Source organism: Rattus norvegicus, chromosome 2 (assembly GCF_021556685.1).
Source record: "Rattus norvegicus strain SHRSP/BbbUtx chromosome 2, alternate assembly SHRSP_T2T, whole genome shotgun sequence".
NCBI classification, from domain to species: Eukaryota; Metazoa; Chordata; class Mammalia; order Rodentia; family Muridae; genus Rattus; species Rattus norvegicus.
In genome coordinates this window covers 211,598,068-211,622,553 of record NC_141535.1, presented here as the reverse complement: position 1 = coordinate 211,622,553, position 24,486 = coordinate 211,598,068, and the positions used below count along the sequence as shown (strand labels likewise).

The window sequence follows — 24,486 nt, the reverse complement described above, 5'->3', positions numbered from 1 at the left end:
GTGAGGCAGGTACAGGATAGAAGGAGGCCTGTCATTGGAGGAGAAGGAAAGATGGGCGGGAGAGAAGTTTGAAGGAAGAGGAGGAGACTAGGGGAGACAGGTCGGAGGAGAGGGGAGAAGCCATGGCAGGTGATGTTAAGATTCTGCTCTGTGTATTTACAGGTTGTTATCAATGTTCCTAAGGGATGGATGGTACTGGGCTTTGTATGTTTAAGTAGGCAATTATATCATACCAATTGGGTCAAAGATTATTGTGTTGCGTGTTCTTTTATGTGAGGGTTTGAGTGTAGGAAAGTGTGCGGCTGGGATGTGTTTCCACCAAGATATCTAGCAGGTATCTTGGGGCACTGAGGTGCCGGACCTAGCAGGGTAAAAGACACCAATACTATTTTTATTTTTATATTTTTACAACAACACCTACAAACTCACTTTGATTCCTTTCCTGGTTTTAAAGTGCCCCCCTTCCCACCCCCAAGGCTGTAGGGCCATCCTTGTACATCACAGGATGGTCAGCTGATTCCTTGCCCTCTGTCTACAAGACTCCTGTAGTCAAGGCAACCAAGAGGGACCTCAAGCACTGCCACATTGGTCCTGGTAACAACTCCTGTATTAGTTTCTCAATCGTCCTCAAAATGGTATAGAACAAAACTAAAGTTACAGCTTGCTGGGACTTCAGGAACGCAGAACATGTTTCATATGTTCTTTTTAGAAATGACTTACATAGCCACACGTGTTCACCTCAACGTCTGGCTGACTCTCTCTCTACACAAGCAGCGTCTGCACGTAAAGGACTGGGTGCTGGTAAGAGAATCTCTGCCACAGACTGGGTGCTCTCACCCAGTCTGGTGAGAGTGAACTCAAAGCTATTTGGTTTGCTTCTCGAAGTTCTGTATCTCCACCCTTGAAGGCACCTTACTCTAGAAGGCACAAGTACAGCAAACCCACAAAATCATAAGCAAGTCAGAGGGGAGCACGATCTAACCAGGGAGAAGTTTTTGACTTGGGTTGTCCAAGTCCCTCTAGCCTGGGGTACGAGAGGTAAACAGTAATTGGAGAAAACAATAATCCCAAGGAAAACCATTTTTAATTAATCACAGACTTTAATTCTAGAAGTGGCCTAGAATTCTTTTAAAATGTGGATTATGATTTTATTATTCTAAAAGCATACCAGAGAGACTTACTCCAAGCACTGAAAAAAAAGTCACTGAGAAGCTTTGTGTTAAACAATTTTACTGTAATGGCTGACAATGCTAGTTCTCAGTGCCCTCCCATCCCTGCCCTGGCCGCTGACTCTTGGCTTACTTCAAAGGCAATCTACAGTCTGCAACAGAGCAAAGCTGCCTACAAGGAAAAGAGGAGGTGGGAGCAAGGGGTAAGGAAAGAGAGCGACTTTTCTCTGCTCCCGTGTGGTGGACTTGACTGTGCACACCTAACCAGACACTTACAGGCATGTGGCTGACTAACATCACGGCTGTCACCACAGGTTTTTCTCTTTCACAAAATATATTCTGATTCTGTCTGTCCCTTCCCAGAAGTCCTCCCAGACACTCTCCATCTCTCTCCCTACTCAACTCTGTTCTTTCTCTCTTCCTAAAAAACAAAAACAGAAGCAAGAAACAAAAACTCCCTATAAAAAAATAAAAATCAAAACAAACGGGCAAAAGATAAGACAAAATAAAAAAAAGAAAACAAAATAAAAAGTCAAACAAAGCAAAAAGACTATTAAAAAACCTACCATTGAGTTCATTTTAAGTTGGCCAGCATCTGACATCTGTTTACATTTTCTCAGGAGAGCTAATCTATCCTTTTTTTTTTTTATTATAAAAAAAATTGTATTTACTTAGAAGCATTCAGAATGTCAACAAAACAGCCGCCATTTTTTCCCAATTACAGAGTGGTATTCAGTTAACAGAACAACAGTTACCTTCGTATAAGCTGCATCAGAGACACCTGAATATGGAAAAAAAAAAAAAAAGAAAACCAAAAGAAAAAAAACAAAAACAAAAAAAGAAAGAAACCAAAAACCAAACTAGTGTCCCCATATATAACTAATTTGTGCTTGCGCCAACAAGAACCTGCTTTAATTTCCATGCCAATTTACAACCCCCAGACTGTACCAGGCAAGGTTAGTGGCTATTGAAGATACCACCAGGACAGGGCTAGCTAAGACACACTCAGTAGTGTGTTAACTATACAAAAAAAGACTGTACAGTTTAAAAACAAATTTTACACAGCCTTACATTTTAATTTTTTTCTTTAAAAGGAGTGAGTTGTGTACAGGGGGGTTAAATGCTTTATAGACAAGAAAAAAAAAACTGCGCTAGAACCAACTTATTCATCATCATCTTCTTCATCTTCCTCTTCATCCTCCTCATCATCTTCCTCTTCCTTCTTTTTCTTGCTCTTTTCAGCCTTGACCACCCCCTTTTTCACTGCATCAGGTTTTCCTTTAGCTCTGTAGGCAGCAATATCCTTCTCATACTTCTCCTTCAGCTTGGCGGCCTTCTTTTCATAGGGCTGCTTGTGTCCGTGTCAATGTTGTTCCACATCTCTCCTAGTTTCTTTGCAACATAACCAATGGATAAGCCAGGATGCTCGCCTTTGATTTTGGGTGATACTCAGAACAGAACGAGAAGAGACTGAAGGAGGCCTCTGGGGGAACTGGGGTCCTTGAACTTCTTTTAGTCTCCCCTTTTGGGGATGTAGGATTTATTTCTCTTTCATAACGAGCCTTGTCAGCCTTTGCCATATCTTCAAATTTCCCCTTTTGTTTAGCAGACATGGTCTTCCACCTCTCTGAGCACTTCTTGGAGAACTCTGAGAAGTTGACAGAAGCATCTGGGTGCTTCTTGTGCTCCTCCCGGCAGGTTTGCACAAAGAATGCATATGAGGTCATTTTGCCTCTCGGCTTCTTAGGATCTCCTTTGCCCATGTTTAGTTGATTTTCCTCAGCGAGGCACAGAGTCGCCCAGTGCCCGTCCGGCTCTCACTTGCCCCGGCGCTGTCTCTATGGAGCTCAATGTACTGCAATGGCTGTGAGAGCGGGAGCCAGACGCAGCCTCCTCACTCTCTCCGCTCTGTAACATTACTCTCTAGTCTATCCTTTGCTCCCAGGTCAAGTGCTTGAAATGTCTTACCCAGCTATAAGGAATGGACATCTGAATCCAGTCTGACCAGAGCACCGAATTCTTCTACCAAATGCCTCTGGTAGAAGTCACAAGACTGGAGCATCTGATGGCCTCCTGACTGAATGTGTCCTCTCCTCTCCTCTCCTCTCCTTTGCTCTCCTCTCCTCTCCTCTCCTCTCCTCTCCTCTCCTCTCCTCTCCCCTCCCCTCCCCTCTCCCCTCCCCTCCCCTCTCTTCTCTTCTCCCCTCTCCTCTCCTCTCTTCTCTTTTCTCATCTCTCCTCTCCTCTCCTCCCCTTCCCTGTCCCCTCCCCCCTTTCTCAGACAGGGTGTTGCTATATAGTCCTGGCTGGCCTAGAACCTATATAGCCTAGTGTAGCCTCAAACTCATGGCTTACTCCTTCTCTGTGCTGATATTATAGGTAAGTCCCTTCATGCCTGGTTAGAGCAGTGCTTTGTCTACTGTCTGGAAGCCAGATGGGTGTGGACCTGGGACTCTTGACATCTGGCTTGCTGCCATGTGGGGAACTTGAGAATAAAGCCACTGCAAAGGCAAGCAGAGTTGAGAGATGAAGACAAGTCAGGTTTCCTTTGAAGACAGGGTTTAAGATCTATGAATCCAGCTGTGTCTGAAGGGATCCAGATCTTTCCCTAGACCTGCCAGGCATGTGAGGGGATACGTTCTATCTTTGCTTCAGTCAGTTTTAAACAACATTTCTGTCACTGGCAATAAAAAGCACCCTAATCATCATAGTCCTTTATTTTTACTCACTTTCTATCTAGCCCCTGACTACTGGCAGTGCCAACCATTAGGTGTTCAATGTGTATTTGAGGGGTGAATACATTGTGAAAGTCAGAAGTGTGAGAACCGCACACCAAAGGTAACGTCTAAGAAACAGAAAGGGGCCAGCCTGCCATAAAGGCAGAATCATGAGTAGAAGCACCAAGGACCCAGAACAGCCATCAAGGTTTGCTGTTTTCTGTACACAGGTCAAGTCCTACTGGCTGGAACATAACACCTGCATGTATAAAAAGACATGCTTGACTTTATTAGTTTGAACTTAACCCCAGACCAGCAGGAATCCCCTCCCAACATTGGAGCCAGAGTTGAGACCTTTGGGGTGCCATGTTGGTCATCGGTCAGATGTGTGGTTTAGGTGGATCCAGCCCAGGGCATGTGAAGGTAAGACCAGAAGACCACAAGGCTTCATTGTTTGGTGATGGGGCAGAGAGGCAGAGCCTGAAAGTCACTTTCTGAAGTCCCTTGCTGGTGGAGGAGGAAGCTAGAAAGACATCAGGAGCCTAGGAACCTTGGGGACACAGCTGTAGGGATGGTTCTGTTGTGCTCTCAGGATCAGGGATAAATCAGAGAACTGGCGCCCTCTGTCAAAACTGAGCTGTCTCAGGCAGGGGGCTATTGGAGGTCACAGGTTCCATCAAATTCTGTTACACTCTGCAGAAAGATGGACAGGGAGGTGGCAGGCGCAGGCATGCTCATGTGGATTCTGAGATGAGGAGACACAGGAAGTGAAGCTGGTCACCACGTTAACAATAGCTGGAGGGGCCAGATGCTGCATGCCTTTAATCACAGCTCTCGGGAGGCAGAGGCAAGCACATCATATCTCTGTGAGCTCGAGGGCAGCCTGGTCTACATAGCAAGTTTCAGGGACAGCCAGGACTACATAATGAGACCCTGTTTCAATAAACAAAGTTGTATCTCGATTCTAAAATCTGATTCTGGTAGCAGGCCAACTCCATTTTTCATAGCACAGGATAGCCCTTTCTAGGCCCCTTTTGCAGTGGGTAGATGGACTAGTAACTTGGTCAGATGTCTGTCTCCATCTGATTAGGGGCCAGTGGCTGGAGAAGAATCTGCCGCAAAGGTGCTGCTGTCAGAGGTCAGCACCCACTGTCCCAGCCACAGCATCTCCTGTCCAGCAGCAGTGGCAGCAAGTGTCCCCAGTAAGCAGCCCTGTACCCATGGGGTTTGGGGCCTGGCTCCACTGCTCGGCTCCTATGTCATCCCTCTGTTTTTGTGGCTACTTCATTACATCCCCACAGTTTCAGAGTTCTCGGTAGCATTTCCCTCAGTTCTTTTTATGCAGTCAGCCAGAATAGAGGGTGGCTTGCTATGGAGGATGCTAACTAGTCTGAGGGAACAAAGACTGTAAGAGCAGCGAATGCAGAGTCAAAGCACCACAACACATTGTGGTAGCTGGGCTTCCTCAGGCAGGGCCCAAGCACTGGCCCATTGCCCAGGAAGGAGAAGGCAGAAATAGAGACTCCACTGAAAAAGGGGGTGTGGCAAGTGTCCCAGGTGTACAGAGAAAATCAGAAAAAGGCCTTCTGAGGAGGGTAAAAGCAGTCACACAGACACCCGAGAAAGCTGAAACAGATGCATCTGAGATCCTCAGGGAGGACAAAAGGTAGCACTGTTGGGAGGATGGACGACATGTGGCCAGCAAGGCTGGGAGGAAGCCTGGGAAGGGCCGTCAGTCAGTGTGCAGTCGTGTGGACAGCAGGCAGGAGAGGATGTGTAGCAGATGGGATGACGCATGCACTTGGCTCATGTCATGGAACCTTGTATTTCTTCTCTTTTACGTTTAGCTGTCTGAGTGGTAACAGGAACATCTAAATATCAGGACCAATGTGAAATAACCAAATAAATCCTAAACACTTGAATCAGTTTGTAACCCGCAGGGTCTCTTCCAGGTCTGCAGCCAACATTGCCGTGCACAACTAAGCTCACTGTGTGTCTGTGTTCCACTACGGCCTGGCCAACTGCCTTCATTTTCACTGTGTACTTCATACTTGCTGATTTCTACTGTACTGACTTTAGAGATGGAGTTGAACTGACTGAAGGGAAAGGAATCTGTGGTTTTCAGTTAGAGCCAACCTCATGCTCTACGTCTGCTGCCTCTCAGTCACTTTTGTATTTCTCTTTACCCAGATATGACGTCCATATCCTTTTAAACTGCGTTGAAAGGTAAGCACGTCACAGACTTTACCTAAGCTGCTGTACCAATGTTTAAAAGGTTCGGGCTCCTCAGCGAGTTACTTGCATGTCCTAGTTGGCAATTCAAATCACTGTTCACAACTTAACCGACTTACTGGAAACTCTCTCAGGCCTGTGCGATCTTGTCCAGTTGTTAGGCTCCCAAACTGATAACTAATCACTGAGCCTGCTCAGACAGAACTCCCTACTCACTGTGTATCCACAGTCCATTACGGGGCTGAGTGACAGCCATAAAAAGGAGGAAATCCTCTAATTTGTGGTAACATGGATGGAACTGGAGGATGTTAAATAAAATAAACCAGGTACAGAATGACAGATACTGCTTATTCTCAGTCATGTGTGAAAGCTAAGAAAGTCGATTACACAGAGTGCAGTAGAACTAAGGTCACTGGAGGGCAGGGAGAGAGAAGGAGCAGAGTGGGTAACACATCACAAAACATGGTTTTACGGGGAAGGTTAGTTCTGATGTAAGACAGCATGAAAAGATGAGTATAGGAGACAGCAATTCTCTATTTAAAAATAACTACAGGAGGGCTTGGGTTATCATTTTCTAGCATATGGAAATTATAATACTTGGTCCTTATACATTGTATATCAAGTTATAAGATTATACTATGTAAATGAGTAAAAGTATCATATATCTAATTGTTTCAAAAAGACGTGAAATAAGATGGTGCTTCTGAGCTCGGGCTTGGCCATCATGCTGGCCTGGATTGGCTACTGAATGGAGATGTGACTTGGGATAATGTCTTACCCATTCCTTGTCTCAGTTTCCCCATTTACAGTTTCACCCATTCAAGAAATAGTTTATTAGAGGTTGGGGATTTAGCTCAGTGGTAGAAGCGCTTGCCTAGCAAGCGCAAGGCCCTGGGTTCGGTCCCCAGCTCTGAAAAAAAAGAAAAAAAAAAAGAAATAGTTTATTAAGCAAAGGGAATGTGGCGGTTTTGCTCTGGCACTCAGGTTGCATGCATTAGTGAACAAGAGTCCTGTTCTCACAAAGGTTACATTCCAGCAGGTAGACAAGAAGTAACAAGGTACATATATGTGCCTGGAGAGACCCGAGCATGATGATAACATCACCAGACCCAAGGCTTGGACATTTGGACTGTTGGAGGCTGTTTTCTCCACCTGTGAGTATAAAGTAGATAAAGGAGCTGAGAGGTCATTGGTGCCCACACTGTTCCAGTTTAATTTCTTGCAATTGCTTGAATAAGCCAAGGACTAGAATAAAATAAAGACTCAGAAGGAACAAAGGGACAGGGTGGCTTCATCATCCAGTGAAGTACAGCTTCTGCTCTCAGTTAAGGAAGGAGAGTCTTGTAGTTTTCTGTTCTCTGTGCGAACACACCAAAGGCAAATGCTCCTGCCTTCTTGGCCTTTTTAGTTTTCATTGTATTTTTAATCCATTGAAACGTTTTCAACGTGTTCTATAAAGGCGGTAGATCCAGCCTTTGTCCTTACGCCTTCCTCACACTGTATTAGGTGGGGCTTTCTGATGCCAGCCTGCCAGGGCTGGAGGGGGGGTCATATAATCCACTCTTTGCTGGGCATTTTAATACTCATACAGCCTACACAATACTAGTACCTCTTTCCCTGTGGGATATGATCTATGCTTAGCGGACGCTTCATGCCGTGAGTGCACCAAACCGTTCTACAGAGACGATGCTTCCCTATGCCGTCCATGGGAAAGCTAAATTATAGACAGAATATGGGATTGCCAACAACTTATAATATATAGAATGACTATAAAACTACACTGCAGACCCTGGCAACTTAAGGATATGATTTCTTCTCTTTCTTTAAATCAAGAACCTTTACCATTTCACTTACAGGAAGCACTTTATGGATTTTCTTTGACATACCCAAATTGTCAACATCCCAACCTTTGAGCTTTAAGGTCATTCTTGAACAAAATAAGGGTTAATGAAACATAAGCACAGCGATCCTGTGACTGTCAATCTAATAACAAAGAAGGCTTGTACGTGGCTAATGTAGGTAGCATCCACAGAATGGGTATGCACGCTGGACAAGGGAAAGAGTCACATCCTGGGAGGGACGGGGGCGAGAAGGCCAAAACTTCTCACCCTACTCAAGATGGTGAACAATTTAAACCTTATATATTTTGTACTTTTAGAATTTTAAATTTAATATTTTCAGACTGTAGCTTATCATGAGTATTGAAATTTCAAAAAGTGAAACTTTGCGTGGGAGAGGGCCCTGAACTTCATTTGCATCTTACAATGCTCTGTGAGGTATTTTCATGTTTTAGATAAAAAGCAGAAAGGACAGAGAAATTCATGGACAAGCGCACTAATCACACAGCTCATCCATGAATGGGCTGAGACTCCCACCCAAGACACGAGTGCAAAGTCTGGGTTCATCTCCCCTCACGTTGGTCCACCTTAGGCCTGTTAACCAAATCCCACAGTAGCTGGAAGCAGTGCCAGGGTGGGGTATCAGTGAACGGCTATTGAAGATGGAAGTCTGGCAACTGCTGTGAAAGGATTAGCACTTGAACAGAGATCCATGGTGGCCCAGAGATGCTACTGCAGTTAGACTGACTGGTCGGTTGGCTACTTTTGTAGTTGTGAGAAACGACTGAAAGGAGGAAGGGTTTGTTTTCCTCGTGGTTCCAAAGGGTCCACTCACTCATGGCAGGGATCATGTGCCAGAGCACAGCACTTTCTACTGGCACAGAAGAGGGAGCTGAGTGAGGGGCTGGGGCACGCAAGGCCTTACAGGGCACTCCTCAGTGACCCACTTCCTTTGATGATGGCCCTACCTCCTGCTTTGTATTCACTCCCAATAAAGCCACCACATGATTACCTAGTGAGGTAGTAACCCAGTCACTAGATCAGCCTCTTCAGTCTTCACTGTCTCTGCAGACACTCTCAGAACCGAGTACAGAGGTTTGCACCCACACTCCCAGGCCTTTCCCAATCAAGGTCAGCGGACAGTGAAGATCAACCACAACAAGCAGTAACACCTTTCTGCACAGCAAACAATGCAGTAGGTAACATTTCACAAATGAAAACAGAATACCTTCGAAACAAGAAGAACTGGCTTGAGTTCAAAGTAATTAGGCAACTCCTGGCTTCTGTTGAGGCCCTCTCATATGCAGGTCAATGATGTCTTCCCCATGACGGTTCCCCATTTTAAAACATTCCTGTGTATTACATTTCTATCTTGGTGGAATAAAAATCAGCTGCAGTTTTCCTTAAATAATCTATGTGCAAGCTAATTCTGTACTGGATAGATACAATAGAGGGATATTAGATTTCTTAATTCTAAGACAAAAGGATACATAAGAACACTGATGAGAGAGAGAGAGAGAGAGAGAGAGAGAGAGAGAGAGAGAGAGAGAGAGACAGACACAGACACAGACACAGAGACAGAGACAGAGAGAGCTAATTCTGTACTGGATAGATACAAAAGAGGGAGGTTAGATTTCTTAATTCTAAGACAAAAGGATACATAAGAACACTGACATGAGAGAGAGAGAGAGAAAGAGAGAGAAAGAGAGAGAGAGAGAGAGAGAGAGAGAGAGAGAGAAAGAGAGAGAGTGAGAGTGTGCTGGAGGGCAAGGTACAGACAAAGAGGAATTCGACCAACTAACCTGTATCAAGCAGCTGTGCTCTAGTTGACTCAACAACACAGTACTTGGATCAAAGTCACACCTTGAAGGAATTGCTACCATCTTCTAAAGAACACACTTTAATCACCCTCTGTGTGTTTGGGGTCTCAAAACTCTTTTTCTTTTGCCCATGTGATTCCCAGCATCCGAGCCATGGAACATGGATGCTGTCAGTAACTTAGCAGTTTCTCTGAGGTTGCTACAGACTTCAAGCTCATCTGACAATGCTAAGTTTGCCCGGCTGCACTAATGATTTAAAGTAGGCGCACACTAGGATCTGAGGGGTTCGAATAGTTGATCACTACTCAGAGACAACCCCCCCCCCCGCCCCCGGCACCACTAAGCAGAAAAGCAATTCTAGCTAGGCTGTGGTAGCATACACCTTTACTCCTAGCACTCGGGGGGCAGAAGTAGGTGGATCGCTAGTTAGAGGCCAGCCTGGTCTACAGAGCAAGTTCCAGGACAGCCAAGGCTACATGGAGAAATCCTGCCTTGAAAATTAAAAACAAAACAAACAAACAAACAAACAAAAAACCAACCAATCAACCAAACAACACCCCCCCCACCCCCCAAAAAAGGAAAGGAAAACATTTCTAGTGGTTCTGAAGCCTCCAAACCATATTCATCCAGGGATTCTTATTTAAATGTGAAGTCTCTCTAGATCAGAATCTTTAAGTCTAAGGCCAGGAATATATACTTTCAGCCAGCTGATTTGGCATAAATCAGCACTTGGAAATTTCTACTATCTTGGAAGAGGCACTGAAGGCTACATTCACTCTTATAAGTGGGTCTGTGTGTGCTAAAGGGAGAGTAGCAAGAGAAGGCACGGTGGTCAATTAGTTCACTTTTCTATTGCTGTGATAGGACACCATGATCAAGGCAACTTCAGACGAAAGGGTTTCCCCAGGGGCAGAGATCCCTCATGGCAGGGAGTCATGGCAGCAGGAGGCAGACGTGGCAGTAGGGACAGCTGAGAACTTACATCTCGGACCACAAACACGAAGCAGGGAGCACTAACTCAAGTAGCTAAGCACAGAAGGCCTCAGAACCTGTCCCCAAGGACATACGCCCTCTAGAAAAGCCACACATCCTAAGCCTTCCACAGTGACACCTACTAGGAACCAAGCATTCATTCCGAGTTGGAGACTATGGGGGACACCAATCATTCCAACCACCACAGTTGGGTACAGAGGGCCCCACCATGGAGGCAGACAGCTTAGCTGAACACCCTGCATATTCAACAACTGAGACAGTTCAGCCAGAAACCTTTTTCCATAACAGGTAGATTCAGCTGCCTCTTACAAAGCAAGGACTCCTGGAGGGGACACTTATCCGAAGACCTCAGAGCTTGCTCCATAATTACTCACAATGCTTTTGGAAAGGTGATGACTTTCAGAGAACACGGACAGACAGGATGTAAAGATGACTTTCATTAAAAAGACGGGGTGTCCCGTTCTTCTCAGCCATTCAACTACTCACTGTAGTTCCTGGTGTCTTAGCCCGTCCCGTCTAAGAGCATGTGGGAGGGGGTTTGTGGCCCACGCTTGGCATCACAGCCTTGGACTTTGGGGACACAATGGCGAGGGCCTCTCTGAGGTGGGCCGTTCAATCTCTCGGCACAGAGTGAGGCCCTGTCAGAGCAGACTTTATGGGCATGGGCAGCAGGTTTAAATGAATCCAACAAGTAATTTGGCAAAGCACTTGCCTGACCAAATGCCAAGGTTTCTTTAAAAGGAGATTCCCAGCCACTGTGAGAACTCTCTAGGGTTCCTAATTCATATATGGAGCTCCCAGTTGATATGCTAGGGAGGAAAGAGGTGAGGACACTTCAGAGTCAACTGTTTACTTCCCGCCTGTGTGGCTGTGTGACGTGAAGCTGTCACTTCACCTGTCTCTGCTGACCAGTGGAAGAGCATGTCAAGCAGCCCTCTCCCTCCGGGGCACAGTGCAGATTAACTGGATGAAGCCTAACCCGCTCTTTGCTGCGGCAAGTCCCACACGTACACTCTGTTCTGCAGTTTCTCTGCTTGCAGCTGCCTCATGGCTACCAAAAGATGGGTCTGAGAGCTTGGAGGACAGGTCCTGTGGTGTACGCTGTTCTTTCCAGCTCTACGGGGCCTTTGTTGATTGAATTAGTCTCCCTCCTCCCTCCAGGCCAGCAAAGGCACCACTGGGCCACAGTCCAGGCATCTTCCGCTCAGCAGTGGCTTCTCAGGTTCTCTTTAAGCAGCTTGTGAGGGAAAACGGGGGTAGAGACAATAATAATACACAAGAACCCCTACGTTTGTGTGGTTCCTCTAAGAGGGCCGACAATGTTCACTTAGCTGCTTACTGGTAGGATTTCTCAGGGTAAGACTTAAAAGTCTTCTATGAGATTTAGACAGTCCCTTAGGGTATAAAATGGAACGATCTTAACCAGGATTAAATCACACTTCCTGAGTGGCAGAGCGTTTCCAGGGAGAGTTAGTGCCATGCAGCCTTCAATCCGCTTGCCCATTGTTGTTCATGGTTCCTACCTCCATGGCTGTCCAACCCCATTCAGCCTTTCCTGGCAGCCACCATGGAGTGAAGTTTTGAAACAGAGCTGGGTCTGGAAACAGAAGCAGGCTCCCTCTGGGTGCAGGAAGTGATGGCAGCGGGACTGGACGGCACGAGAGGGGACAGAAGCAAGGCACCGTGAGCTCAACAGACACGGACTTTAAATTCAACATTAACTATAAGCCAGGGTGCTAGCGTCTGTGTGGCAACTCTACCTGCTACCAGCCCTTCGCTTTCAGTTGTGGTTTCTTGTGGAATTTGTGCAGGAGGAGAGGGTGAGCAGGGCTGAATGATCAGGATCTGAAGGCTGCAGCCTTGAGCTACCTGAGTTTCTGTCTTGTCTCTGCTACCTAGCTGTCAAACTCCGGGCTAAGTTCAACTTCTTTCTATGCCCCAGCTTCCTTATTTACCCAATGGGGTAAGAATGGCAGGTGACTACCTCACAGAATTGTTGTGGGGACCACGTGAATTAAAATGTGTACAGTATCATCATAGTACCTGGTACTTTCCTTGGCCCTCGAGCCTGGGACAATAAATCAGCCTCCGGGGAACTCTGCCCATTGGTGCGTATTCAGTCCATAGCACATGCTTCTCTGCACGGAGCAGACCGCAGATATTTCAAGGGGACCTGCAGAGAAAATGCTCACTCACTGTGCAGATGCTGGCCAGTTTAAAATCACAATACCTCGGCAGAAGCAAAGGCTTTGTACGGCGAGCACCTTCCCAGACATGAACCGAAGCTTCCATAACAAGCCGTTAGGTAAACACCTATGTCCATTCTGGACACTCTTTAAAGGCTGAAATGGGGGCTCGGGAGTTGGCTCAGTGGAAGTGCTTGCCTCACAAACATGAGGACCTGAGTTTGTATCTTCAGGAGGTAGGTAATTTAACACTGGGAATGGGAGGCGGAGCTGAGAGGATTCCTGAAGTCCACAGGCCAGGCCTATGCAGCACACAAAGGTCAGTCGAATGCAGAAACTCTTCTAAACACTAGCTAGGAAAGAGTTAATGAACAACACTTGATCGCTTAAGCACTTAGGAACACAGGAACGAGGGAAGGAGGAACGGTACTGACCGTTCTAAAGCCCCAAAATCGACTCCTTTTTCTACCCTGCAAGAAACAGCACATACTCTCCTTTCCTTGATCACTGCTTTTAGATTGCTGTTTCAAAATCTGAAACTCCTAATAACATCCTATAAAAATAAACCACAAGGCAGCCCATTCCAGAGACCGAATTCCCTCCATCCTAGGCAACTTTTAAAGCAAAAGACGGCAGTTAAAACAAAACAAACAAAACAGACTTCAGTTCACAAAACAAATGTCTGGCTTAGTATCCCATGAGGTATGTGGGTTTGTTAGATTTTTTTCTTTTTAAGTAAAATGAGACTTCAGGCACTTTATTTGAATATTTAGATATAATTATGCAGGAGACGGGAGAATTTGTTATATTCTGGCATTCTTGAAAGCATGTGCCCCCCCAAGTGTCCCCACACACACTGACTTGTTTTTATTATGTCCCCTTCTTCTGCCTTTCAACTGGCAAATGTGTGTGGAACAAGAAGGGCTTCATCCTGAGGGGAGTCTCTGTAGTTTGACTCCTGGCAAGGCCCTGTCTCGTCAGCTATGGTGGTCCCTCCTGGGATCTGCTCTCTACGGTGACTCTGAACCTTGAGGAACAGGGCTCTGGCAGCCAAGTCATATGAAATCATATCTTAATAGCTGCCCTACCGGGCTGGAGAAATAGCTTAGTGGTTGAGAGCACTGGTTGGTCTTCCGGAGGATCAGGGTTCAGTTCCCAGCACCCACATGGCAGATCACAACTGTCTGTACTCCAGTTCCAGAGGATCTGACACCTTCACACAGATGTATGTACAAGCAAAATGCCAATGCTCACGAAATCAAAATAAATCAAAATAAAAAAATAGCTGTCCTACCTTAATTTGGTTCTCCCTTTTCTCTTCATACCTAAACCTCCTGATTCTGCTCTGACAGTTTCCTCAGTGTGATCTTCCTTGCTCTGGATTTCTCTTGCCCCTACTGGATGTGGCCTGTTCCTCTCACCTGACTCAAGCAGGCCTCCTGCCAGAGGTGCATCGCTCCCTTCTGTTTCATATTTCATTTCTCTGATGTGTGTTTACCTTAGATGCAACTCACTCATGTCACTGTTTATGTTCCATGGCTTCTGGCTGACCAGACGCCCGGATGAAAAGTCCTTTCCAAAAACTCAATACGTACCTCAGTGCTTTACATGGTTGCAGTTTCAAGACTCCCCGGGATCATTCTCTCTTAGTAGAGTATTGTTCCGGGTAGTGTAATGACACTTGTTAGCATTCTGTCTAAGCTCCACCCCACAGCCAGGTATGCCTGACACTATAAAAGGGGCTGCTTGCCCCCTTCTCACTCTCTTGCTCTTACCCTCTTCTCCCTTTGTCCTTTCTCTCCCCATTCCCTTCCCCCCTCTCTCTCCACGTGCTGTGCTCATGGCCAGTTTCTACTCCTCTCCTCCCCCTCCACCTCTTCCTCCTCCTTCTCTTCTTTTTCTCTCTCTCTCCCCTCTCCCCCGCCTCTCTGCCCCTACTACCCTGTTAACTCCCCTCCCCATGTCCTGAATAAACTCTATACTGTATCCATAAGGCTAGTCCCTCTGGGAAAGGGATGCCTCAGCATGGGTGCACAGAACATAATCCCCCCTCTCTTTATCTTTTTATAAACACATCAACACTGAGTGCAAGCAATAGAGAACTACATTCTCCATGATGCAGCCTGCCTGTGGCCACACACTCTAGACGGTGACCTGCTGACATCAGGTAAACCAGTTCCATAATTCTAAAGTATACTTGATTGCTCCCAGGGCTTTCTTGTCCAAATTAATGCATTTTGAAACCTATACACTGGATTAGCAATGAGTTAGCCGGGATGAAGTAATTCAAGCTGTGCATACTGGAAATCAAAAGCTTTAGGACCAGGACTTGTAGATTAAAGAAACAAAACAAAAATAGCAGAAGGAGAAAAATGACCAAATGAGAGGTTCAGAAAGAGACAGAGAGATACTGTGCCTACTGAATGGCACTCCTAGCTCAGAGCGGTTCTGACTGAAGTCCACCTCTCTCATGCTCTTTGTAAATAGTGCCTCATTTGCACGGATGGAGGACTGTGTGTGTATCTGCATTTTCCAGGTGAGGGAGCAGACAAGCACTCTTCGAATTGTTTACTATGGCAACCAGTGGTCAAGTATAAAGTTCAGTCCCTGTTTCACTAGAGCAGAAAGAACTCCCCAGATCTCGGGAGAGATAGCATTAATAGCGGCACCTCTTAGTGTTCCAGCTCTGTTCCCCACACTGGGGCAAGGCGGGGTGGGGGAGGAGCCTCCCTGGTCAGAGCAGGCCAAGACTGGTCGGTCAGCTAGGCCAGCCCACAAGTTTTCTTCCTTCCTTCCTTTCTTCTTTTCCAAACTGAGCTTGTTGTCTGTCTGTCTAACATCCATGCATCCATCCATCCTTCCTCTACACTTGACCAGGGTGTCAATAGAGAACAGTCCCAGGGCGGGCATACCAAGAAGCTCTACGATCTAACTTGGATATAGTGAGCTTGCAGTAGCTGAAAGGCTGTATCCTCTGGTCAGGCTTTCTGTGTTAGCTGATAAAGCTAATAATTTGATCTCTGCACCTTACTCCTAGAATTTTTTTTTCCAGTGCAAGTGAATGCCAGGCAAACACCCTCCCACTAAGCCACATCTCTACTCCTGTATCTTCTATCTGAATTCACTCTGAATACAGGGGGAGGAGGAGTCCTTGAGAGCTAAACACAAGGCACAAATATATATATATATATATATATATATATATATATATATATATATATATATATATATATATATATTCACTCAGTATTTGCTAAATGAATGAATGAATTAGTCCAAGCTCATGTAGTTAATCAGTAGCAGAAAAGGGACTTGAATTCACGTGTAATGGAAAAGTTCCTGATTTTCTAAAATTCCACTTGAGTGGTTCTTGTATGAGTTCTATTTCTGAGCTTCAAATGGGTTGCCAGGAAATTGGAAACACTGGCTGGCCGGGCATCAACTGCCTTAAAAACACATGCATGTTTAGGCCTTTGCTTCCACCCCCGACAGTGGTGAAGGCTGAGTTCGGCAAGTCTGTCGCTGTTGGCCACACCATGCCCATGCTGACTTCCGCTCTAGGAACTCGGAGCTGCGGGAAGCTGTGAGCAAGCAGTTAGGTGACCCAGCAGCAGCATGCAGCAGACGGGGAGGGGAAAGGGATGAAGCAGGGCACGAGGATGGAGGAGCAAACAAGGTGAGACAAGGGCCCCGAGCACTAGGAGAGGAGGCGGAGGCCCATGAGAGGGTAGGGAGGAGGCAGCAGAAAGAAGAACATACAAATAAATCCTAGGAGACAAAAGGCAAAAGAGGGAACACGCGCGCGCGCACACAGACACACACACACACAGACACACACACAGACACACACACAGACACACACACAGACACACACACACACACACACACACACACACACACACACACACACACACACACACACACGGAGGGATACAGAGAGAGATAGTTACAGGAATAGAAGCCAACTGCTTGCAAGGAAAATAGCCACAAAACCATTGTCTATTTCGTCGAAATGATGACAGGTGAGCCTTCTCCTCAATCCAAAAAAGTGTCAGAAATTGTGGTTTGTAATCCCAGCACTCAGGAGGCTGAGCAGAGGAACTGTTAAGTTCTAGGCTAGCCTGGGCTACATGGGGGAGGGGGTTCCTGTTTCAAAAAGCAAAACAAAGCAAAATTAGAACTAAGCAAATACACAAAAAAGATGAAGTTACTGGAAGCCAACATACTAGTGGAAAAGTTAGGGCAGGAGACAGCTCCTTCCACAGCAAAGGGTTAGTTTGAGCTTTAAGGTATCTTGTTCACTAGCAGCCTCCAGCCGGGAAGGCACAGCAGAGCCTGTTTGGCTGGCAAACATCTGTGACAGTCACGGAGCTAATGCAGTTGTGTTGAAAGACTGTTGAGTAGAACTCAGAACTGTGTATCACAAATATCATATGAAAACAGGGTTGTCTCTGCCTTTCAAGCAGTTTTTCTGCCCTGTTTAAAGGCCGGGCTTAGCTGACTGCCTCCCCAACCCCCAAGTGGTGCACAAAGAATTCTCTGACATACTGTACCCAGTGCAGAAGAAAGCGCTCAAGTGTGAGTGCAAGCAACAGCGTTGGGAGTGACATTTACTAGCTGAAAACAGTGAAATCAGGGCGTTCCAGTTCACGGAGATTAAATGTCAGGATCTCAATGCTTAGCTGAGCATTAACTATGGAAGTTTTTTTTTTTTTTTTTTTTTTAAATGGAGGATTCAGTTTTCTATTGTAAACAGCACTTGAGGAATCTAAAAAAAAAAAGATTTTAAAAGCAGGGAACTAGCTTTTGATCTAGGCTGGATGGGGACATACAGATTGTTACTGCACTGCATACTGTGGGTGTGGGTGTGCACACAAGCTATGACCCTGGATAACATTGCAAGCCATTGCTTTAAACCTTTGAAGTTCTGTATTTAATCCTCAATATCTTTATGAGGTGGTTAATATTATTCCCATTTTACAGATAAGAAGACTGGGGCTCCAGAGGAGATTAAGGACTTTACCCAAGACCACGGGACTATTAAATCGAGAGATTTAAGCTCCAGCCACCGACTCCGAAGCCTGTGTAACCAACCTCTAGTTTAGAAAATCAAAGTCTAACTGAGATCACAGGCTTATGAAGAAACACGCAAGCAAAAGTACAGAGACCAGGACATGCGCAGATCTGCTGAATAGCTCAGATCTAGGCAGGCCTTGGTGAGTCGTGATGACAAGGGGGAGCCTCTCTCGGGTGAAAGGCAGCAATTCCTTCTTCCAGGCATGGGATCCCATGCACTTTGATCCCAGCACTTGGTAGGCAGAGGCTGGTGGAGCTCTGTGAGTTTGAGGGGTTCCTGGCTATTCAGGATGAGAGAGAGAGAGAGAGAGAGAGAGAGAGAGAGAGAGAGAGAGAGAGAGAGAGACCCTGCCTTCAAAAAAAAAGGTGGTGGTGAATTGATTATAAAGCTCTTACTTTGTAAAGATATGTTTGATCCTATTTCCAATGATTTGAAATCCATGCTCCAAACTCATGATTTCTTTTGCATCAACATATGTGACCATCATAACCCTTAGGCTAATCAGGAAGACAGGTTAGTGCCATAGGAGGACTTGGAGGGCCCATGGAGTACGCTGAGAGCAGGAGCTGATGGTCTGTTAGCTAACCCAGGAGCACACTTTAGCATGCATTTTATCTTGGCCTGGCTGTGGATTGTTCGTTTAGATCTCCTTGCTGCATTTCCCCCACCATAGCCCTTGTTCAGAAGGCTCCAACGGACAGAACAGGATCCAGTGAACACTGTGGCTATGATGCTTTCTGGTCAATCTTTCCTTTGGGCTAAATCTCCTTACGTCTTCCACTGTTTCTCATATAACTTGGTTTCATGTTCCTTTACCATCTGGGTCATTTAGTGAACAAGTTCCACTTTGTCAATGGTCCTTTAAAAGTGCAGTGCCAGAACCAAATGTGGTTTCCAGAGCAGAAATACATAGCTGTATTTCCTAAAGCTCCTACAAGGAAAACCTTCTTTTACAGAGAACGGGAAGGAGGGAGGGGAGGAGGAGGGAAAGGGGGAGGAGGGACAAGCTATTTAATCATTGTATCTCACTATGGAAAGATTTCCTTTTATTAAAGCAAATTCTATTTGAATTTGAATTTTTGTTATTGTCGTTTGTTTTGAGACAGGGTTTCTCTGTGTAGCCTTGGCTGTCCTAAAACTCCATCTGTAGTCCAGGCTGGCTTTGAACTCAGAAATCTGCCAGCTTCTGCCTCCCAAGCACTGAGATTAAAGGTGTACACCTCCTTTGCCTAGATGGATTTGAAATTTTAATTGCATGTATTTATTTAGTGTGTGTTTGTGTAATATGTAGCAGGGGGTGAGCTTATGCCACAGTGCACTTGGGGAGGTCAGAGGACAACTTGCAGGAGTTAGTTTTTTCCTTCCTGGGGATTGAGGTCAGGTTGACAGACTTGGTGACAAATGTCTTAACCTGGTGAGCTGTTTTTCAGGCCCTCTGTTTTAATTCTTCACACTTAGAACTAGCTTGCTGATCTCAAATTACTTTTCCCCTTGTTTTTACTTTAATGGTTGGTCTGGCTAAGAAATAGCATTTTATTCATTCATACATTCACTTATTCATTTGCATTTCTATGTGGGGTAAGCCTGCTTGCCGTGACTCTACACAGTGGAGGTCAGAGAACAACCGGCAGGAATTGGCTCCCTCCTATCATGTGTGTTCCCGGAACTGAGTCCCTGTCACTGGTGTCATTAGGATGTGCACCGAGTGAATACTTGACCCACAGTGATCTGGGAACTGAGCTCTGATCACTAGGCTTCATTAGGATGGGCACCGAGGGCTTTACCCACAGGTATCTCACCACTCTGTATTTTCATTTTCTAACAGCATTTACCTACCAGCATCCCATGTCAGTTTCCAGCTGAAGTGTTTTTCTCTTCATAGCCTCTGTCCTGACGAAGTCAATCTAACTGATACAGAGACACCCCCTGATCCCAGGACAGTCTACTAGATCCTTTGTTCAAGTCAGGTCCAGGTCTCAGTTCAGACTTGGACTTCACCTCTCAGAATCTTGGTCTACATTGTAGCATGAAATTTACAATATCTACTCACTATGGTGTAAGGTTGAACTTCTCTTTATTATTGAGAGTCACAGAGACACTGAATGATAATTAATGATAAAATTCCATTTTGGCTCAAAACATGGAGAGAGAGAGACAGAGACAGAGAGAGGGGGGAGGAGACAGAGACAGAGAGAGAGAGAGAGAGAGAGAGAGAGATTGATTGTAGAAATTGTTATTAGTGAATTCAAGCCATCTAAAATGGTTCTTTTTACATGACATAAGGGAGAAAGGAGCTACTGAATCTGGTATTTCTATCAGCTGCGATTGCTGTTTATGATTATGGAAAATACCACAGGAATGACTTAGTTCTTTTTGCCATTCTTAAATTTTACAAAAAGAGAGAGAGAGAGAGTTCTTGACTGGAAAGACAAAAAAGTATCAGAATATCACTCCATATTTAGTAAAAAGTTTTAGAAATTTGGAAGCCAAATATCAAATTCCAACAGTGCCTAGCAGAAGTAAACAATCAAAGCTCTTTCTTACGTAAACAAAGACACCAAATAAGGGCAGAGGGAACTGTCCTGACCATGCCTTTCTAACAGTGTGCTGGCCTAGTCACACTGTAGTAAGAAAAGAACGAGGGAGAGAGACAGGAGAGCCAAGTACCTTAGTAAGGAAACCTGTGGCACGAGCATGCCCTTGCTTCCTGAGGCAGACAGACTACACCAGCTGCAATCCCTAGGGCAGAACCTTTGGGATGTGACTTCATCCCACGCAACACTCTCATGAAAGAGGTCCCAGAACTTCCCCGACTCCCTCTCCACTCGAAGTGAATGAATTGTGTATGAGTAGGAAGTAGCCTCTTACCAGACAGCAAACTGGCCATGGCTGTGACCTTGGACTTCCTAGCTTTGAGCTTTTGGTAATTCCCTAGAGCAGCCTGAAGAGACTCAGGCCTTTCCATATAAAATAAGATTAACACCCTTCCTGTTACTTATGTCCGTACACTAAACTTGTCCCGTTATTTCAACATTCACCAGAGCACCTGTCTAGCATTCATGAGGCCCTAGGTTTGGTTCCCATCATCACAGAACAAAAATAAGGACCAGACACAGTTTAATCACATTTAATTATTACTACAGTGCCACAAGAACTTCAATTTGGATCTCTGGATGAATGTCACAATAACTTGAAGCCTTGTTTGGGGAAATTATAGCATCCAGCTATCAGAAATGGAGTTGGAACTAAACTTTCTAGAACTCCTTTATAGTCATTTTGTTTTGCTAGAGCAAGCTACTACAACAGGACTGTCCTGAAAACGGCGAGACTTTCATATTTGGGAGCTCCACCCTGAGAACATGCACGCCCCGTGATCTGAGGGGTCTCTTCACCAACAGCCTTCCTTTGGTAGAACTTTCTAGTATATTGCTTTAGAAACAATGAATCAAAATGGAAACGCCTTAAAGATCAAAGGTCGAATTGCAGAAGTTCTAATCTAATGAGCCGTTTCCATGACTTGCTCGTATTTGCTCTGTTAGTAAAGAAAATAAATCCACAAGACTGTTCTCATTGTTAAAAATATTAGAATTAGGGGTTGGGGATTTAGCTCAGTGGTAGAGCGCTTGCCTAGCAAGCTCAAGGCCCTGGGTTTGGTTCCCAGCTCCGAAAAAAAGAAAAAGAAAAAAAAATTAGAATTACTATGCATGTCTAAATATAGAATTCTCTTGATTTTCCAAGACGGTGAATAACAAGCCATATTTAAACCCAACCAAAAGCTACTGTTTATCTACAATTGTCCCAAGCTTCCATTAAAAAGAATTACCTGGTACTCAAAATAAAAATACAATGACCAGAATCTGGATATTTATAGTGTTTTGCCAGCAACTAAAACAACACCCGGTATCTGTGCTGGCTCTAAAGACAAAGGAAGTCAATAGTTACTTCAGAGTCCCAAAGCTGATTTATTGGTCTGGTAAGGACAAGACTCCAACTTAGATATTTTACTGTTCTCAGGTCTCCAGTGAGACGAAATGTTTTAGAATGTATTTTTAGTCATGGGTTATTTTTATCTTATTACCACTGTCTTTTTTTTTAAAAACTTTTTAAAAAGATTTATTTATTTATTTTATTTATATAAGTAGCTGTCTTCAGTCACACCAGAAGAGGGCATTAAATCCCATTACAGATGGTTGTGAGCCAACATGTGGTTGCTGGGAATTGAACTCATGGCCTCTAGAAGAGCAGCCAGTGCTCCTAACCGCTGAGCTATCTCTCCAGCCCAGCACTGTCTTTAAATCACTTCCCCTCCATAATTTCCAAATTTATGATTCTCACTGACCTCTGGAGCTTCATTCTGATGTGACGGTCTCTAGTTTACTCTTTACCAGTTTTACTGTGCTGTAGTTGTTATTAGAAACACAAAGCAGATGACTTCCTAACAAGTTCTAAGAACTCCCCCAAGGACTGCAGGTATTTGGCTGTCTGTCTGTCCACTGCTTAGCTCTCAAACAGGCTTTCTCTTCTTGTGCATGGACTTGTTTCTGACCTGAAATGACCTAAAGGGCTAGTTGTTTCAGGGCTTCAGATATGCATGTATTCTAGTGACTTCTGGATTCTTCTGTTCAATGTCTTGAGGTTTGGCGTTGTAGTATCCCAGCATAACTCTTTCAGCCTGGGATGATGGGATGGCGGCTCATTGACCTGCTCTCTCCTCTAAGAGCTGAGACGGAAAGCACACCAAAGGACCGTGCTGATCCTTGAGCTCAGAGCAGGACAGGGCATTTCCAACCCAAATCACCCCTCCTTCTGAGCCTTAGACTGGGATTCTTGCCTGCATCTTAGATCACAAATGCTTCTGAATCTAAATGTATATGTATGCATGTGTATGTATATGTATGTATGTATGTATTCACATGTATGTGTATATATTCACAGTAGCCAATTTTAGTTCAGTTCACAGCAGTTTCTCAAAATGAAACAAAAAGAAATTTGAAAATAATTTATTTTTATGACATGCTTAAGTTTATAAATAATTTAGAAATAACTTCAAAAGGTGGCTCTGATGTCTAGGTTTTATGATTACAAGGCAGTTTTACTTGGTAGTTTCAGGACAGCTTAAGAAGTAAAAAATAATTCTTACAAATTAAATGGGCATTTTGGTGGCACAGGGGGACAAAAGACTTGGTTATACTTTCCAATTCTTTTCAATTTGAAGAGAGCTTCACCCTTCTAAATTTGCCACTTGTAGAGTCTCTTAGCTTACAAAGAAGGCCATGCACAGCCATGGAGTACAGAGCTTCTCAACCTTCCTACGGCTGCGACCCTTTAATACAGCTCTTCGTGTTGTAGTGACCCCCAACCACAACATTATTTTCGTTGCTACTTCATGACTGTAATTTTGTTACTGTTATGAATTGTAATATAAATATCTGATGAGCAGGATGTCTGATTTGTAACCACTGTGAAAGGGTCATTCGACCCCCCAAATGGGGTCATGACCCACTGATTGGGACTTGCTGATCTAGTGGGACAGAGGACATGACCCAGGAAGCAGCCCATGGGTCCCCCAAATGCCATGGCCCTCTCGCTGTGCTGAGGCAGAGCTGGCTGAGTGGAGGGGCGGTCACCAGTTGTGCTGTATTCCAGTTCTAAGCCAGAAGAGAGCGGCCCACCTCTTCCCGGGATAATAAGCCGCTCTCCTCGCAAAGCACTCTTAAATCACTACTGTGTCCTGATGACGTTTTATAGGTTCTCATGTTCACTGTCTGTAGACAGGTGTGATGGTTCATGGCAATTGTTATCTGAGACCCAGAATCGTCTGGGAGAGGTGCCTTGGGGAAAGCCCTTTCTAGGTTAATAGAGGCGGGAAACCCCTCCAGTTGTGGGTGTCACCACTCCCTGGATGGCACACTGAACTGAATTACAAAAGAGAAAGTGAGCTGAGCATGCTCAACTCTTCTCCCTGACTACAGATGCAATGTGACTAGGTCCCCCTGTTGTCCTAAATGACCATAGTGGACCGCACCTCCAACTGGGAGCCAAAGTTCACCCTTGCTTTTCAAGTTGCTATAGTCAGGATGTTTTATCACAGCAACAGAAAAAGCAACTAAGGCAATAAATATGGTGGGGAAACTAGAGATTCTGGACTCTCTTGCTGCCCTGCCGCTTTGAAAAAAAGAGCTGTCAATTCAATGGCTGGCTGGACTATTATTCTTATGCCGGTGCCAGGGTGCCAGTCACCTCCAATACTCTACGACGCCCTGGGGAAACTGTATGACACAGTTGAGCAGTTCAGTTCCTGATGTAAGGGCCTCAGCCAGGCTGCTGGAAACAGTCTGTACCAGACTTCTTTCCTCTGGTAAGCTATGACTGGGGCTAAGAGGCAAGGCAGCAAGTGGCTTGAATAAATGCCTGGGCTGCTCAGGCTCACTCAGTAAGTCAGCTAGGAGACACC

The 24,486-nt window shown here is 45.1% G+C and overlaps 1 protein-coding gene and 1 long non-coding RNA gene across 11 annotated transcripts in view; one reads left to right on the top strand and one right to left on the bottom strand.

Moving 5' to 3' along the window:
* Positions 1-24,486, bottom strand: part of Alg14 (ALG14, UDP-N-acetylglucosaminyltransferase subunit) — a 75,023-nt gene that overhangs the window by 2,809 nt on the left and 47,728 nt on the right. For 3 of the 10 annotated variants that reach the window (XR_015666326.1, XR_015666333.1, XR_015666327.1), the window contains 2 exons: positions 12,813-12,942; positions 12,293-12,417 (listed from right to left, as the gene is read on the bottom strand). Coding sequence is in view for 1 of the 6 variants with exons in the window: in XM_087627769.1 (XP_087483895.1) it covers positions 12,851-12,942 (92 nt within the window). In the remaining 5 variants the exon portion in view is untranslated. 10 annotated transcript variants of the gene reach the window in all.
* Positions 16,356-19,108, top strand: LOC147996515 (uncharacterized). Its single transcript, XR_015676836.1, has 2 exons — positions 16,356-16,631; positions 17,939-19,108. It is a non-coding gene; the product is annotated as an uncharacterized LOC147996515 (long non-coding RNA).